This window comes from Micromys minutus (assembly GCF_963924665.1).
Source record: "Micromys minutus genome assembly, chromosome: 32".
In the NCBI taxonomy this organism is placed as follows: Eukaryota; Metazoa; Chordata; class Mammalia; order Rodentia; family Muridae; genus Micromys; species Micromys minutus.
Window position 1 is genome coordinate 3,588,984 of NC_137967.1, and position 16,315 is coordinate 3,605,298.

The window sequence follows — 16,315 nt, forward strand, 5'->3', positions numbered from 1 at the left end:
CTCTAGTTCATATGGGAATGTCAGGTCAGGCCAACTCCAATCCGACCTGTGAGGGACAGAAGAGAAGGTCAGAGAAAGCTGGCCCTGTCCTAGTTACTAGGCCTCATTTTGCTCAGTGTCAGCTATGAGGGTCACTGTCATCTTTATAACCGAGAGGGTCAGGCACCAGGCTGGATGTGCAAGGGCCTGCAGAGTTGCCAGTGCCTGCTGTGTGAACAGCAGGAGCCTTTAGACTTCTAGTCCCCAGCCATTTTCTTACCTGGAGGTTCACGTAGGCCTCCCTGCCTGGTAGATGGAAGGCTCTGAGTTCTTGCTTCTTCTCTGCACACATCCCCCTCCAAGGGGTAAGTTTTGTTATTTATTTATTTATTTGTCATTTTGGTGAAAATGTAGATTTAATGCTATCTCATCTTTTTCTTTCTTTCTAATTGGGGTGGGGGGGGGAAGGAAGCAGAGGCGTAGGGAGAGGATGGCTGCCCCTATGTTCTCACAGCGAAGGGACAGCAGAAGCAGGGTCAGATCCCAGAGGGCCCTGGTCCAGCACCTGTCCTCTCCCCACACTGCCCCTCTACCGAGAGGCTTCAAATGCTTTGTCTCCTTTCTGGGGGAAGAACCCGGTTTAATAAACTTCATTATCCCTTATGTAACAATGCTGCTTCCGGGTCCTGGCAGACGGCCCATAGTAACCGGGCCTTGCTGATTTGGTTGGAGCTGAGCCTATGACAGGAAAACTGTCAAAAAGCAGGTGGCTCTCTCAGTCCCAGTCCACGGGCATGGAGAAGCCCGCTCGGCTTCTGCTGGGCCCTAAGGTGACTGCCAGCCAGGAGGGTTCGTTCTGGGCCCGAGGGACAAACGGGAGCAGAGCAACAGTGGGATGAGGCCGTGCAGCTTCCCCACCCCCCATGAGCCTCCAGCCTCCCCACCCCCACGAGCCTCCAGACAAGCCCTGCGATTGCCACACTACCCACAGCCTCTCCAAAGCCCTGTCTTTGCAATGACGGGGACTCTGAGGCTACTAGAGATCCTTAAACGCAGAGGGTTCTCAGTGGCCCCCCTGCTGGTGATGTTCATTGCTGCCCCTGCTGTGGCAAGTCCCCACGGCTCCTCAGGTATGGAGATGGGAGAGTATTACACTGTCCGTGACCTCGCTCTGTTAGGGGTGTACCACACCTTTTACACTTGGCCCTCTTGGAGAACCCCGGACAGCTTCTCGGGGCAAGGCTTCTCTAACGTAAAGAAGCGGCATATGACGTCATGTCCACTGGGGCCTTACTGGTTGCTCATATGTTGGCATCCCAAGGTGGGCTCCTGGCCCTCTCTGCTCTTGCCTTGGTGAGTTTTACCCACTCAAAGAGTGGACCAAACCATTGTCTTCCTCATAGGAAGATTAGGTCTCACTTACAGAAAGCTGCTTTGGGGGAGCTGAGGGTATGGATACCGTATCCGGGGGAGTTTCTTGCGTTCTCAGAAGTGAGGTGCTGCCTTCCTCACACACTGGGTATGCTCTACAATGCTCGCGGCCTCTGGCCTGTTTGGTCCTTTGTCCCGATCTATGAGGCCCCAGGCTGGTCTGTAAGGAGAGATGCGTGTCCACGGCCAACTGCTGGAACTTTTGCTGGCAGACCATCAGCTCCTCTCTGCATGCCCAGGCATGCCTGGGGGCTGCTCCCAGGCTGCAGTCTCCCAGCTCCAGCCTTCAGCTGTGGCACCATGTGTCCCTGTCATTAGTGGAGACAATGGTCTCCCTGGCAGCTGGGCACAGTTCTTGGCCTTTTCTCTTTCCTTCTCTCTCACTTTTTTTTTTTTTTTTTAAACGTCAGAGATGGAAACTGCTGATAATGTTTTCTAAGGAACAAAAACTGAAGGTGGTACCCAGGGCTGGGAGCATGCCTGGGTATGGAGAGGAGAGGATGGGAAGGATTCAGGGGGAGAGTGTGTTTGTCGCTTGTGCAGGCCCTGATGCTCCCAGGTAGCCATTCCTAGGAGAAGGGGGTGAGGGGAGTATGGGTCTTACCTCCCGGCTTCCCAGGAGAAGGGGGTGAGGGGAGTATGGGTCTTACCTCCCGGCTTCCCTGCCCAGAAGCCCAGGAGTCTCCTTCGAATGAGAGAGGTGGTGGGACCGCCAGGGAGAGAGCTCGCTGTACTTCTCTGACGCCGTGTGTGGACAGTGTATGCTCTTAGATTTGCCCTGTTTGACCTTGGGAACACTAACGTCCTTTCCTTCTGGGAAGTAGGAAGTGCTTTGAGGTCCTTTTTTGGGTTGATGGTTTGTGAGGCTGGTCTAAGGGTAAAGAACTCTGAGTTTCGCACCTGTCTTAGTCAGGGTTTCTCTTCCTGCACAAACATCATGACCAAGAAGCAAGTTGGGGAGGAAAGGGTTTATTCAACTTACACTTCCACATCACTGTTCATCACCAGAGGAAGTCAGGACAGGAACTCAAGCAGGTCAGGAAGCAGGAGCTGATGCAGAGGCCATGGAGGGATGTTACTTACTGACTTGCTTCCCCTGGATTGCTCAGCCTGCTTTCTTATAGAACCCAGGTCTACCAGCCCAGGGATGGCTCCACCCACAATGGGCTGGGCCAGGGATGGCTCCACCCACAATGGGCTGGGCCCTCCCCCCTTGATCACTAGTTGAGAAAATGCCTTACAGCTGGATCTCATGGAGGCATTTCCTCAACTGAAGCTTTTTTCTCTGTGATAACTCCAGCTTGTATCAAGTTGACACAAAACCAGCCAGTATAGCACCCATGAGCCCTTGAGAGTCACAAACTCATTGCTTTTTATTCGCGTGAGCAGGGGTCTGTTCTCAGTGTGGAATCAGTAACACAGACTCCATTCCTGATCTCCTAAGCCTTCTTCCAGTCTGCCTTCCTAGTTAGCGGGGTGTCCACCGGGAAATAGCAGACTAGATCCTGGTTCTGGCTCTGCCACAGCCTGTGTCCTTGGAGGCTCCTCCCCTTCCTTACCCTCAGCGTCATTTTCTCTAGAGTCCAGTGCTGAGCCCCATTTCTTGCCTTATCATACTCCACGCCCTTCCCCCAACCAGCAGAAGCCCTGAGGGTATAGTTTCATGTTGGGAGGGAGAGAAGCAAGATTATTATTATTTTTTTTAATTACACAGCTAAGAGTAGGCAGCAATGTACATTTTAAAGTGTCATTAATAAGAATCTGGAAGTGTTGGAAGAAGCTGTGGTGTTTGAATATGGAATGAGCCGGGAGACATCCACGGAGGCACCGGACCCAATCAGGGCCATTTCTTAGGGTTCTACATAGCTTCTAGGCTCATGAGCTGTTGAACCCCCTACCCTTGACCCTCAAGGGCCAGGAAGCCTAAGGATCCAGAAAAGACATCATAGGGCCTGATGACTGGAGTTCTTCAGAGCAGGCCTCATGGCTCTTTGGCTTCAGAGAGTAATAACCGCACTGCCTCTAACGCAAATACTGTGTTTGGACTTTGCTGAGTGTGTTGATGTTTATTGCTGCCTTTTACCCGGGGCTCAGGGTAACCGATGCTTCTGTGTGGCTTGGCTGAGGGCTTCATGTTTAGGGTTCCTCCTTAGAGAAAGGTGGCATTTGAGCACTACAGTGTGTATACGTGTATCAAACATCATGTGATGCTCTACAAACGTTCACGGTTTTGAAAGAAAGGAGGAGGAAGAGGGGTGGGAGGGAGAGGGAGGGCAGAAAATGTGGTTTGCTGAAGAGAGGCTCAAGCGTGTAGCCAAAGTCGGGGCTGGCCCTGGATCTCCTCTTGGTGCCTCTTCTCGGTTCCCACTTTACTTCTGAGGGGCCCATAAAATAATCCCCCGTGTGTATGTTTTGTGGGTTTAACTGTCTCTCTTCCATCAGAACGGGGGCTCCATGAGGGGAGGGGTTTGTCTGTGTTCAGAGCAAGTGTTTATTCTGTGTCCCCATTCGGGGACCACAGCCTATCATGGTGGGGAACAGCGTGGTGGCTGAAGTGCGAAGCTTTCATCACAACCACTTCTCCGTGGGCCAGAAACAGAAATCTGGCCAGGATTGGGCAGTGTTATGCCTGCAAGGCCGACACAGCACAGTGACCTGTTTCCTTCAGCTCCGGCCAATCTTCCAAAGGTCCATAACCTCCTCAGAGGCTCAGAGACTAAGTGTTCAAATACACGAGGCTTGGGGACACTGCACACTCAAACCAGACCAGAAGGCCAGGGGCTAAGAGAGTTAGGACTGGGGGTTTCTCAGTGGCCTGGCACTGGTTCGAAGGTTTGCTCCTTCTTGTTTTTGTTTGGAACGGTGTGCATGGCAGTTGGGCCTGCAGCTTAGTGTGGTCTAGCACGCCTACCACTAAAGCCATCGGTGAGAACGAACTAGCTTTCTGTAGTACCTGTGCTGTGGGACTCTCTATCATGTGGGCTAAGATTACTCCGTAGCCTCTAGCCCAGGTATGTGTCTTTGGGACCCCAAATAATCCAAGAAGAGGCAGTGTACCTAAAAGAACAGTGAAGCTGAGGTCCTCTGTAGGACAGACACTAAGAAAGCCACCTCTGCTTCAGGTGACCGAGTCCCATGCTCTTGTTGCTAAGACACATGCTGGCTGCTCGGAGTCTAGGACCAAACCTTTCCCTAGGATTTGTTTTCTCATCTCAAATTTGAGGTCCTGGCATATCTGTCTCTAGGCCAGTTTCCTTTTTTTCGCTAACACATCTGAGGGTTAGGCCCAGCACCATGCCCTCCTCAGTACGCCTCTGCCTCCGTCTCAGGGCTGGGTGGAGAACATACAGCAGTGCAGAGACGATGTGTTAGAACGGGGACAGGCATGCCATAGGTGCTGTGAGGTGTTAGATGCCAAGCATCCCTGCAGAGGGTTGCCACCCCAGGTATACCTGCTGAAATCCTGCAGTCTGCCCAGGTATGATGTGAATCTTACCACCCCTTTCCTACGTTTCTTACATTCTTTTAAACTCCCTAGTTTCTGAGTAAGTTTTATTCTCTGTATACATGCACATGTATGTATGTGTGTATATGTGTATGTGCCTGTATGTATTCTATACAGGGTCTTAACCCTGTAGCTAAGGCAAGCCTAGAACCCCTTATGTTGCCCACCAAAGCTTGCTGGGACTTGAAGCCAGTCCTCCTGGCTGCAATTTCAGGTGTCAGACACTGCTGGGCTTATCTTGTACATTTTAAAATCAGGACACAGAGCCAGAACTGATAAATGGCGAAACACAAGTGTATATTTTAATAAAGTGACTGGAAGTACATATATTAGCTGGAAAACCTCAGCACAGCAATCAGCTGAGTTTAGGAACCACTGGGGTGGGAGGAGCAGGCCCCCACCTGGCCTTACCTGTGCCCCGTGAGCCTGGCAGTCCTGAAGTCCAGGCTGCCTCCCGGGAGCCTCCTTCATGGTCCTGCTCCATGTACAGCCTGTGGATTTCTCTGCATTGCTTCTCCTGGTCACCTCCTTCGCATCCTCCAGTTTGTTTCTTACCCAGAAGTTCACCTTAGCTGGCACTTTGTCCCGTCACCAGAGGCCATCCCAGTTTTATCTTGAATGGCATCCACCCTGCCTGCTCTCTGTGATACTTAGGGCCCGCCCTGCCTCTGCTGTTTCCTCTGTGCCAAGGCGACTCTTACATGGCCATACCTTTAAACAACGTTTCACTTGCTGACTTCATTTTGAACTGTTTTGGCATTTCTCACTCATTTATCATTTATCTGTAGACACATACCTATACTTAGTAGACATTAATATGCCTATTTTCTAATCAGAGTTATACGTAATTCTACTCCACGAAAAGGGTTTATTTCTCAACTCTGTGATCTGAATTTCCTCGTATTCAACAGTGTAGGGGACATGTCTTAGGGATGCGGATTAATGGATTTATTTTGAATGTAGACTATCTTCTTTACCTCCGGGTGACGAAAAGTCACAGTGTATGTGCTGAATGTAGCTAGAGTCCTGAGTTCTGTGTGGCCCTCTCTGTCCTGCTGGGAGTCACTGCGGGGTATACAGGGCAGGGTGCTGCTTCCTCACCACGGAGTCATTGGAGAGACCATCAGACTCGGGGACAGAAGACATCCTAAGAGTTTAGAGTGGTGTGTGTGTGGGGGGGTGTGTGTTGTGTGTGTGGGGGGTGTGTGTGTGTGGTGTGTGTGTGGGATGTGTGGTGTGTGTGTGTGTGTGTGTGTGTACATGTGTGTACATGTGTTACATGGTGCAGGTGCCTCTGGAGGTCAGAAGAGAGCATTAGATCCTTTGGATCTGGATTCACAGGCGGTTGTGAGTACTAACCTGATGTAGGTGTTAAGAACCAAGTACTCCTAGCCACTGGGCTCCCTCTTCCAGCCCCATTGGTTTAAACCTCGGTCCTATCACCTGCTGTTTGAATTCACCCGAGCCGTTTAACATCTCAAATCATTTCAGGTAATCTATGTTCACTGGGATAGTGCCTTAGAATGGTGCTTTCTTCCTAGAAGGCTCCTTCCTGCCCCTGTAAGAGAGCCCTCTGGTGTACACCGCCTCACAGGAGGGTGTGCTAAGCTTAGGTTGAGGCTGAAGGCTGAGCATCTTGTTGAGTTGGCCTGACTTCTGGCCCTGTCTCTTCTAGAATGTCCCCGGCTTCCCCGGAGAGTACGGAGATTAATTAGTTAATCTTTGGAAAGTGCTCTGTCAGTGGAGTGGATGAATGGCTATTGGAGATGTGACAATGATGCACCCTAACCTGGCAGCCTTGCCTGTTTCAGACATCAATAATCAATAGCAGAAAGTTCTGAGAGGTTTTCACTTGGTTTGAAAGGAAGGATTCGGTTTGCGCTGATGACAACACAGCTCTTTCTGTGGTGCTGCCAACGTTCAGTTTGGTCCTTCTTCCCAGCTTAGGAATGCTAGAGTCATTTAAGGAGCAATGGTTGGGACCGAGGCAGAGAGATGGCTGAGTCATTAAGGGGCTTGCTGTGTAAACATGAGGTCCTGAGTTTGATTCACACACACACACACACACACACACACACACACACACACGAACGAAGCAAGGCACCATTGTGTGTGTCCGTGATCCCAGTACTGGGGAGGCAGAGACAGGAAGATACTTGGGGTTTGCTGGCTAGCCAGTCTAGCCAAATTGGGAAGCTCCAGGTTCAATGGGAGACACTGACTCAAAAAAACAAACAAGGTGGAAAGCAACGTATCTTCACATGCATACATGTATATGTGAACACACACACACACACACACACACAGAGAGAGAGAGATGGTAACTCTCCTGCTAAGGCAGTCTGATGATAAATTCTAACCAGCTTGGGTAGAGGGACAGTTGGCCAATGTCTGCTGTTCTTGAGCCTTAACAGATGCAGTCTGGACCATGGAGAGATGCAGCTTAGCCGTGTGCTCCTGAGCTTATTGTAAGGGGGTCAGTTTCATCTTTCTCTGGGAAAGTTGAGGGTTCAGAAAAGGGTTCATGGGGCCAACAGTGCATGTGCTAGGCTCAGGAGAGCCGTGACCGTGGGTTAGGAAGCTGGAGTGGTGGCTTGCTAGGTCAGGAAATGGCAGCAGCAAAGGGGACAGCACACGAGTGTACAGGGACCAGTGCTCCAGATCCCCTTTCTGGAGCACCCTGTGGGCTGCACAGCCTCAGCTCCTGTCTTAGTGTTCTGTTGCTTTCAACAAGGCCACACCCCCTCCAACAAGGCCACACCTCCTCCAAAAAGGCCACACCTCCTCCAAAAAGGCCACACCTCCTCCAACAAGGCCACACCTCCTCCAACAAGGCCACACCTCCTCCAACAAGGCCACACCTCCTCCAAAAAGGCCACACCTCTTCCAACAAGGCCACACCTCCTCCAACAAGGCCACACCTCCTCCAAAAAGGCCACACCTCCTCCAACAAGGCCACACCTCCTCCAACAAGGCCACACCTCCTCCAAAAAGGCCACACCTCCTCCAACAAGGCCACACCTCCTCCTAATAGTTGCCATTCCTTGGCAACCAAGGGTTCAAATATGTGAGGGCTGTTCCTATTCAGACCAGCACAGTTCCCTCTTCTAGGAAGCCTGGGAGTCTGGTTTCTGTGTATCTGCTTCAGTGTCTTCCAGCAGGCTGAACTAGGAACGTATCCCTGCAGAGCCCCATATGCTTGTGGTCTTCTGACTTTTCCCCTTCATCTCGGCTGTTTCTTAACTGACACGGAAGCCATATGTTTCGTGTGGGGCCAGATGAAGCTTCGATACCAAACACAGTAGCTTTGCCTTGGATTTAATATGCGTTACTTGGTGTTTTGTTTCTTAAGCAGAGTTTTTCTTTGTTGAAATAAACACAGATCAAGAATTTACATGGTGCACATGGTTATGCATATTTACCGCAGAGAATCTGTTAATAATCTATGCCTCATCGGATGTTAGAATAATGAAGGCAGTGCTTGGTAAAAGTGAATGGATTTGGCAAAATCTCTCTGATCTGGGGAACGAAAGGCCATTGCTCCTTTTCCAAACCTCATTTCCTTCTGTCATCTGCAGCACTGGCTGGCTTCCCACACGGTGCTGGGGAACCGAGTGCATCCCTGGCTCCAAACGGCAGTTTACAGTTTTCTCTGCTCCCTCCCTGTCTTGTAGCATACAGACACACTTGCCTTGGACGGCTGGGATTGCTCCTTTGGGTAAAGGAGGGCTCCTTATGTTACCAGGAGGGGCAAAGAAGAAACCAGCATAGAGTTGGGGGAAGCTCTAGGAGCTTCCTGCAGGATACAAGGCCCCTGGACCTCACAGGAGGGAGGAGAGCTGAGACCAGGCATCTGGGCAAAGCAGAAGGAGAGGGTGGTGGAACTGGGAGAGAGTGGGTGAGCCACCAGCAAGGTTGGCATTTACCCATGATGATGTCATCTCTGCAGGAGTGTCACGGGCCTAGGACTGTCCCCAGACTCTGGTTCTGCTCCTCTCTACGTGCTTGTTCTTGGGGGAGTTTTCTTAGCTTCTTTGAACCTCAAGTCCCACGTATGTGGATGTATGAAGACCCATGTTTCTGTTTCTTTTCTTTGTAAAAATTTCTATGTCATACACGCATGCATGTTTGTGTGTGTGTGTGTGTGTGTGTGTGTGAGAGAGAGAGAGAGAGAGAGAGAGAGAGAGAGAGAGTGATGGTCACAGAACAATCTCAGGTGGTCCTTGTCTTCTACCTTGTTTGAGAAAGAACATCTTGTTTACTGCTGTGTATGCCTGGCCTGTAGGCTTCTGAGCAGTCTCCTGTCTCTGCCTCCCATCTCTCCATGGGATTAGAGATGTAAACTACCTCATCTTGTTCTGCACAGGTTCTGCGGTTCTGAACTAAGGTCCTCACACTTACATGACAAGGAATCAGAGCCATTCCCCCCGCCCCCAAGGCCAGTGGTCATGCCTTTGATTGAAACATAAGGAAGTAAACAGTCACAGTTTTATTGGTAACTGTTGTTAACCATCGAGCGCACATCCGGAGAACACAGCCTTCATTCAGATTGCGCTTGTTTGCAGAAACTGGCAAGGTGTTTACCTGGGGACGAGCAGACTACGGTCAGCTAGGGAGGAGGATGGAATCTCCGGAAGCTCAGAAACAAGAGCAAGCTCCATCGTCCACCCTGCAGAGGTTGCAGAACAGCGTGCCTTCACCTCTGCATTGCCTGACAGGAGCAGCGGAGGTGAGTGGCGACCTCCCGCCTCACAGGAGGGTTTGTCCTGATGGACCAGTCGGAGTCATACATTTATACAGGAATCTGAGGGGTCCTTGCTCACACGAAGCTAATGGTTTAATATGATAGAAGAGCTGGTTCTTGGTGACCCACCTGTAAGTCATTTAGGGAAGTTTGGAGGCCAGTATCCCAGGTCCATTGGCAGGACCATAGCTTGAACAGAGCCATCCTGGGTGAGGATGTGAGGAAAACTTGGCCTGGGCATGGGGCCCTCATGAGGAGGTAATGTGGGGATGGAGGGGCAGTAACCCAGCCTAGGAGGCGTTTAATACTGAGCTAAATATTCGGCTTATAATTCCACTGAAGGAAACATTGCAGCTCACTTGCTTATTCAAGTCTCTTTGGTTCTCTGAGACGGCCTGAAGTTCTCCATTTAAGTCAGGAGTCTTAATTTCTCCAGGGTTTGTGTTTCCGTCACTGCCTTTAACTTCACCGGTTCCTTTGTCCTTAAAGAAAGGCCAGGGGGTTTAGAAGAATGGGCGTCAGGAGCCGAGTCCCTGAACTGGACTTAGTTTAATGAAGGAATTCTTCATTCAGAGTCTGTCAGAGCAAAATTAGTAAGCTCGTAAGACTTCTGTAATTAGCAAGAGGATAATTACAACCCTCACCCCACCTGGGGGGCTTCCCGTCCCCAGGGCCACCTGGATACCTCCTTCTCAGGATGTAGGATGGTTCCATTTCTGTTTCTTGTCCTGGCCCTCATTCTCCTGAGCCCTTCCTCTTCAAACACTGTGGCTCACCACGTTTTTCCCCCTGTGGCTGTGAGGCGAAGGCAAAGGCAGCGTGTGCACCACAGTGCTGATAAGCCGGCTTCCAACCTCCCACCCTAAGTAAAGCACATTCTTCTTGCGTGTGCAGGAGCACATACCTGTACAAGGTCAGATGGCGTTTGTGATTTGTCTCAGCCTTTGTTTATCACAAGTGCTGCTCCATTTCCTCTTGAAATGATCTTTTAAAATGGCTGCCGAGGGCCAGGTAAAGGAGCCCGCCACCAAGCCTGTTGGCCTGAGTGGGTCCCCTGGAAGCAGCACAGTGGAACAGACCGACTCCCTTCAGTTACCCTCCAGCTTCCATCATGCGCTCTGACATGCATGTGACCACACCTGAGGCCTCTCGGGACATCTGCAGAGAAGGGTCTAGAACAAGAGGAAAAGCACAGGCAGGTGGGGCTGAAGTGAACGATAGTATAACCTTCCTTCTGTTGAACAAGAAGAACGAATGAGTACAAAGTTCTAGACATCCTCCTGGGCCAGTGAACTGGATGCTTAGCAGATGGACTTCCATTTTCATAACGAACCTGTGTGCGTGTGTCACTCAAAGCTTTATGAAAAGGAGTGCAAGTCTCCAAGAGAGGACCTCCAAGTGGGCCAGGCCTCCCGGTGCCAGTGACACTTCGGCCCCTTCTCTTAGGTGAAGCGCCTTCCTTTTAACATGTGCCGTTTCCGAGGTCTGAGTGACAGAGTCTCTAATGTCCTGAGAATCTTGATTCTTTTATTGGGAGTCATGTCTCATCTGGGGATACAGTTAACTTGAGATTACAACCTGGGTGGTCTTTCCTTAACATCCCCATAGTGGTGAAGGCTGTGTGTCTCCTGCACTTTGGTTTTTACTTTTGGCTTTTCTTTAGCCTCCTTTGGGCAATTTCCAGGGTCACACAGTGATTAGGGCTCCTGCTCTTGTACAAGTGAGCACAGAGTGTGTGACCATCATAACTGGGAGCAAGCATCACAGCGACCTTCCGCTTCCTGAGCCCCAAGTGGGCTGTTGCACATTTCTCACAGGCACCGGCCCTGATGTGTACCCGCAAGGTGCAGTCCTGCATTTCACAGCTGCAGAGAGATACCTGGGCTCACTTGGGGGCTGCACAGGGGCTCTCTGAAGTTCCAAGGCAGCTGGGGTTGATGGCCTGGCTTGGCTTTGATCAAACCAGGCTCTGGTTTTTCCCTGACCTGAACTTGGGTAAGCCTCTTTCCTCCCCTGTTCTTAGTTTTGCTAGAATGTGCGTGGCCCAGGCGACTCTGACAGGCTTTGTAGCTCTGAGAGTCTCGTCTCTCAGTCTCATTTCTTGGCTGAGCTACTGCTGAATAGCTGAAGCTCATGGGGACTCTGACGTCCCTGAGTCTCGAAGCCACAACCTGATTCCGTGACAGTCTGGGAATGCTAGGAGTTAGTTTAGAAGTGCAAGGCCTCAGAACCAACGGGCTTGTTTTGTCTTCTTTGTTTCTGCTCCAGTTAGGCTGAAGGGCCTAAGATGATGGCCCGTTGTCAGTGCTCTGTTCTGACACCTTCTGTCTCTTCCTGGTCATCGGAGAGCTTGTGGCTCAGCTTTGGCTCTTTGGTCTGTGGTTTGTTGTTCTCCCTGTGCAGACCTCAGGGACCCTGCCTTTCTGGATTCCTGGTCAGCCTCCCTCTGGTGTGTGTGTGTGTGTGTGTATTTGTGTGTGTGTGTGTGTGTGTAGTGCCCACCTTCCCCACTCTGACATTTACCTCTTCCTGTCCTCTCCCTTGCCAGCTCCATAAGCATTAGTGTTGGGAGAGCTTCTAGTACCCACGGAACCTGGCGCCACGGGCTGGGAAGTGAGGGAGAGAGACACAGGGAAGCGGTGGGGACGGGTGATAACTCAGCACACTAGCCCAAGGGAACTGGGCTGGCGTGTAGGAAAGATCCTGCACCTGAGTTAAGGTGGGCCGTACTGCTAGAGACTTCCGGTGCCCGAGCCTAGCTCCCCAGAGTGCCTGTCTGGCCTGTCCCATTCCCTGACAGGGCAGCCAAGACAAAGCACACCGGCTCTTTGATCCTCGTGTGGTGCTGGGAAACGGACCTCAAGAGGAATAAAGATTATTTCCATTTGCAATCAACAACACCGGGGCCCCAAAGAGGCTTGCGAGGAGGCAGGAGAAGAGCCAAATGACCTGATTATCAGGGTTCTGGGCTCGCCTGGGCTCAGCCCGCAGTCACATCCCTGAGTCATGTTCCTGGTTTAAATTCTGCCCACGTTTGGTTGAGGAGCACCGATTCTCAGCACACATATGCACGTGTGTGTGTGTGTGTGTGTGTGTGTGTGTGTGTGTGCGCGCGCGCGCACGCGCACAGCCATGGTGGGTCAGAGATGGGGTCACTGCGAGGCCCAAGTATCTCCAGCCCTTGTTTGGCTGCGGGAGAGAAGCTGCGGAGGATCAACCTGTGCACAGGGCGGAAGTGAGATCTGTCGGAGCGAGAGGGGAAGGAGCTATTTTTAGTTTGCCGAGTCACTCTCACTGGGCCCCGTTAGCTGAGGATTGAGCCTGTCCCCTACGCCTTCCACCACGTTATTTCTGAAGGAGAAGTGCCGCTTGAACGCTGCGTAGAACCTGTTAATGAAGCCGGGAGTTTCCAGGGTGCCTTTGTCCTGCAGCTCTCCCAGAAGGCTGCCTTTCCTGAGTGACCTCCCTTCCTTCCTATATTTAATGCATTTCTAATTTTAAGTTTGTGTCAAGACTGTGGGACTTCGGTGCCCTAAATAACACAGAACTCTACCGCCGGCAATCAGCTGAGTCCACAGTGCTCTGGCAGAGTTGAGCACAACCCGAGGAAAGCGTGGCCGGTGGCTCTCTGACAGGAACCCCTAAGCATCAGTGTTGTTGCCAGAGAAATCTGAGGTCTTAGGCTCTTTCCCAGAGCACTGTCTTTAGAGTCCTCGAAACCTTAACGACCGCCTAAAGCATGGTGTGTTGCGATTAGAAGCCAGCACGTGGGCGCCGTCCCGAAGCAGGGATCTGCCCATGAGAACATGCAGGAGAGGGAGACGCCAGACAGCAAAGCCGTGCTGGGGGAGGGGCAGAGAAGCAACTCCTTATTGTTTCCTTAGCATCTTGTGTTGGTTTTTTTTTCCACTTAGAACATGAGGTAGGCAAGCAAAGGCCCCGTCCTTCATGTTGAAAGTTGCGGTCTCTGAGCCATCAGCCAAAGGACATACAGGGGCTGGAATGAGGCACATGACAGGCAGCTGAGTGTCCATGGATGTCCTGTCTGGCCTCAGTGGGAGAGGATGCACCTCATCTGGCAGAGACTTGATTTGCCAGCGGAGCGGGGGATACTCAGGGGTGAGGGAGGAACTGGGATGGGGGCAGCATTTGGAATGTAGATAAATAAGAGAAAGGAAGTTGCAGTCTTGGTGTCTATCTTATTCTCCGGTGACGTCCTAGTTTCCTTCCGGTTGGTGTGATGAAACACTCAAACCCAAAGCAGCTTTGTTTCATCTTACACTTCCAGGTCATCGTCTGTCACTGGAGGCAGTAAGGCAGGAACCTGGAGGCAGGGATGTTAGGTCTTCTGCAGTATTACCGCATACCAGAGAGAGAACCCCCTTTCCAGAGAACCCCCTTTCCAGAGAACCCCCTTTCCAGAGGACCCCCTTACCAGAGAACCCCCTTACCAGAGAACCCCCTTACCAGAGAACCCCTTACCAGAGGACCCCCTTACCAGAGGACCCCCTTACCAGAGAACCCCCTTACCAGAGAACCCCCTTTCCAGAGGACCCCCTTACCAGAGGACCCCCTTACCAGAGGACCCCCTTTCCAGAGAACCCCCTTACCAGAGGACCCCCTTTCCAGAGGACCCCCTTTCCAGAGAACCCCTTACCAGAGGACCCCCTTTCCAGAGAACCCCTTACCAGAGGACCCCCTTACCAGAGAACCCCCTTTCCAGAGGACCCCCTTACCAGAGGACCCCCTTACCAGAGAACCCCTTACCAGAGAACCCCCTTACCAAAGAACCCCCTTACCAGAGAACCCTCTTTCCAGAGAACCCCCTTACCAGAGGACCCCCTTTCCAGAGGACCCCCTTACCAGAGGACCCCCTTACCAGAGAACCCCCTTTCCAGAGGACCCCCTTACCAGAGGACCCCCTTACCAGAGAACCCCTTACCAGAGAGAGAACCCCCTTACCAGAGAACCCCCTTACCAGAGGACCCCCTTACCAGAGAACCCCCTTACCAGAGGACCCCCTTACCAGAGAACCCCCTTTCCAGAGGACCCCCTTACCAGAGGACCCCCTTACCAGAGGACCCCCTTTCCAGAGAACCCCCTTACCAGAGGACCCCCTTTCCAGAGGACCCCCTTTCCAGAGAACCCCCTTTCCAGAGAACCCCTTACCAGAGGACCCCCTTTCCAGAGAACCCCTTACCAGAGGACCCCCTTACCAGAGAACCCCCTTTCCAGAGGACCCCCTTACCAGAGGACCCCCTTACCAGAGAACCCCTTACCAGAGAACCCCCTTACCAAAGAACCCCCTTACCAGAGAACCCTCTTTCCAGAGAACCCCCTTACCAGAGGACCCCCTTTCCAGAGGACCCCCTTACCAGAGGACCCCCTTACCAGAGAACCCCCTTTCCAGAGGACCCCCTTACCAGAGGACCCCCTTACCAGAGAACCCCTTACCAGAGAGAGAACCCCCTTTCCAGAGGACCCCCTTACCAGAGGACCCCCTTACCAGAGAACCCCTTACCAGAGAGAGAACCCCCTTACCAGAGAACCCCCTTACCAGAGGACCCCCTTACCAGAGAACCCCCTTACCAGAGGACCCCCTTACCAGAGAACCCCCTTACCAGAGAACCCCCTTACCAGAGGACCCCCTTACCAGAGGACCCCCTTACCAGAGAACCCCCTTTCCAGAGGACCCCCTTACCAGAGGACCCCCTTTCCAGAGGACCCCCTTACCAGAGGACCCCCCTACCAGAGAACCCCCTTACCAGAGAACCCCCTTTCCAGAGGACCCCCCTACCAGAGAACCCCCTTACCAGAGAACCCCCTTACCAGAGAACCCCCTTACCAGAGAACCCCCTTACCAGAGAACCCCCTTACGGGGAAGGCACAGAAGAAGCCGGGAACAATGGCTCCTTGTTGACTCACGCAGCCTCATGCTCAGCTCACCTCACACACAGTGCAAGACCGCTGCCTGTGCTGGTGCCGCCGGTGCTGCCTTAAAGCAACTGGGCCTTCTCCACCAAGACAGGCCCTCCTTCAAGGCTTTCATCTCTCTTGACTGGAGGCTGTGTCAGGCTGGCAGTCAAAGTTAGAGCAGCGGGTGTCTTCACTGATGGAAGAGAGGAGAAATGAATGGAAGAATAGTTTTAGGGCTCTGTGCCCCTCATTTGCCCATCCCTTTCCTCTCGACTGCTCAACCCCAGGAAGTTAGGGACAGCTTTCCTGCATCTGCAGGTCCTCGGTCACCCAGTGGCCTGCAGAGCCAGCCCTCAGAGGCTTTGCCCTGTGCATTGAGCAAGTCTTTATCTTCCGATGAAGAGGCTCATGATCTGTTGCACTTCATAATCGTCAGGAACTTGCGTCCACTCACCTTTGGTTTTTCTTCTTAACCCAGCGGCTGCTTAGGCATGCCCGGCTCTGAACACACATTAGCAGGTGGGGAGCAGGAGAGAGGAACGGTCCCTGTGTTGGGAGCTTGTGAGTGAGCAGCAGTGTCAGCAGGATAGGCACACCATGACAGATGCTATGGACAGTCTGAGGATGAAGATACGTTCATCCCAGCCCGTGTCCATGGGAACCTTTTCTCACCTGACATTTCAGTCCCAGTGGTTTTCTTGGATGCTACAGGGTTGGAATAGGGTTGCTGCCTGGAAAGG

The 16,315-nt window shown here is 52.1% G+C and overlaps 1 protein-coding gene across 1 annotated transcript in view; it reads left to right on the plus strand.

Moving 5' to 3' along the window:
* SERGEF (secretion regulating guanine nucleotide exchange factor) overlaps nt 1–16,315 on the plus strand; it is a 195,038-nt gene that overhangs the window by 35,392 nt on the left and 143,331 nt on the right. Inside the window, exon 9 of the mRNA XM_080909158.1 lies at nt 9,481–9,644. Coding sequence (XP_080765284.1) covers nt 9,481–9,644 — 164 coding nt within the window. The remainder of the gene's footprint in view (nt 1–9,480; nt 9,645–16,315) is intronic.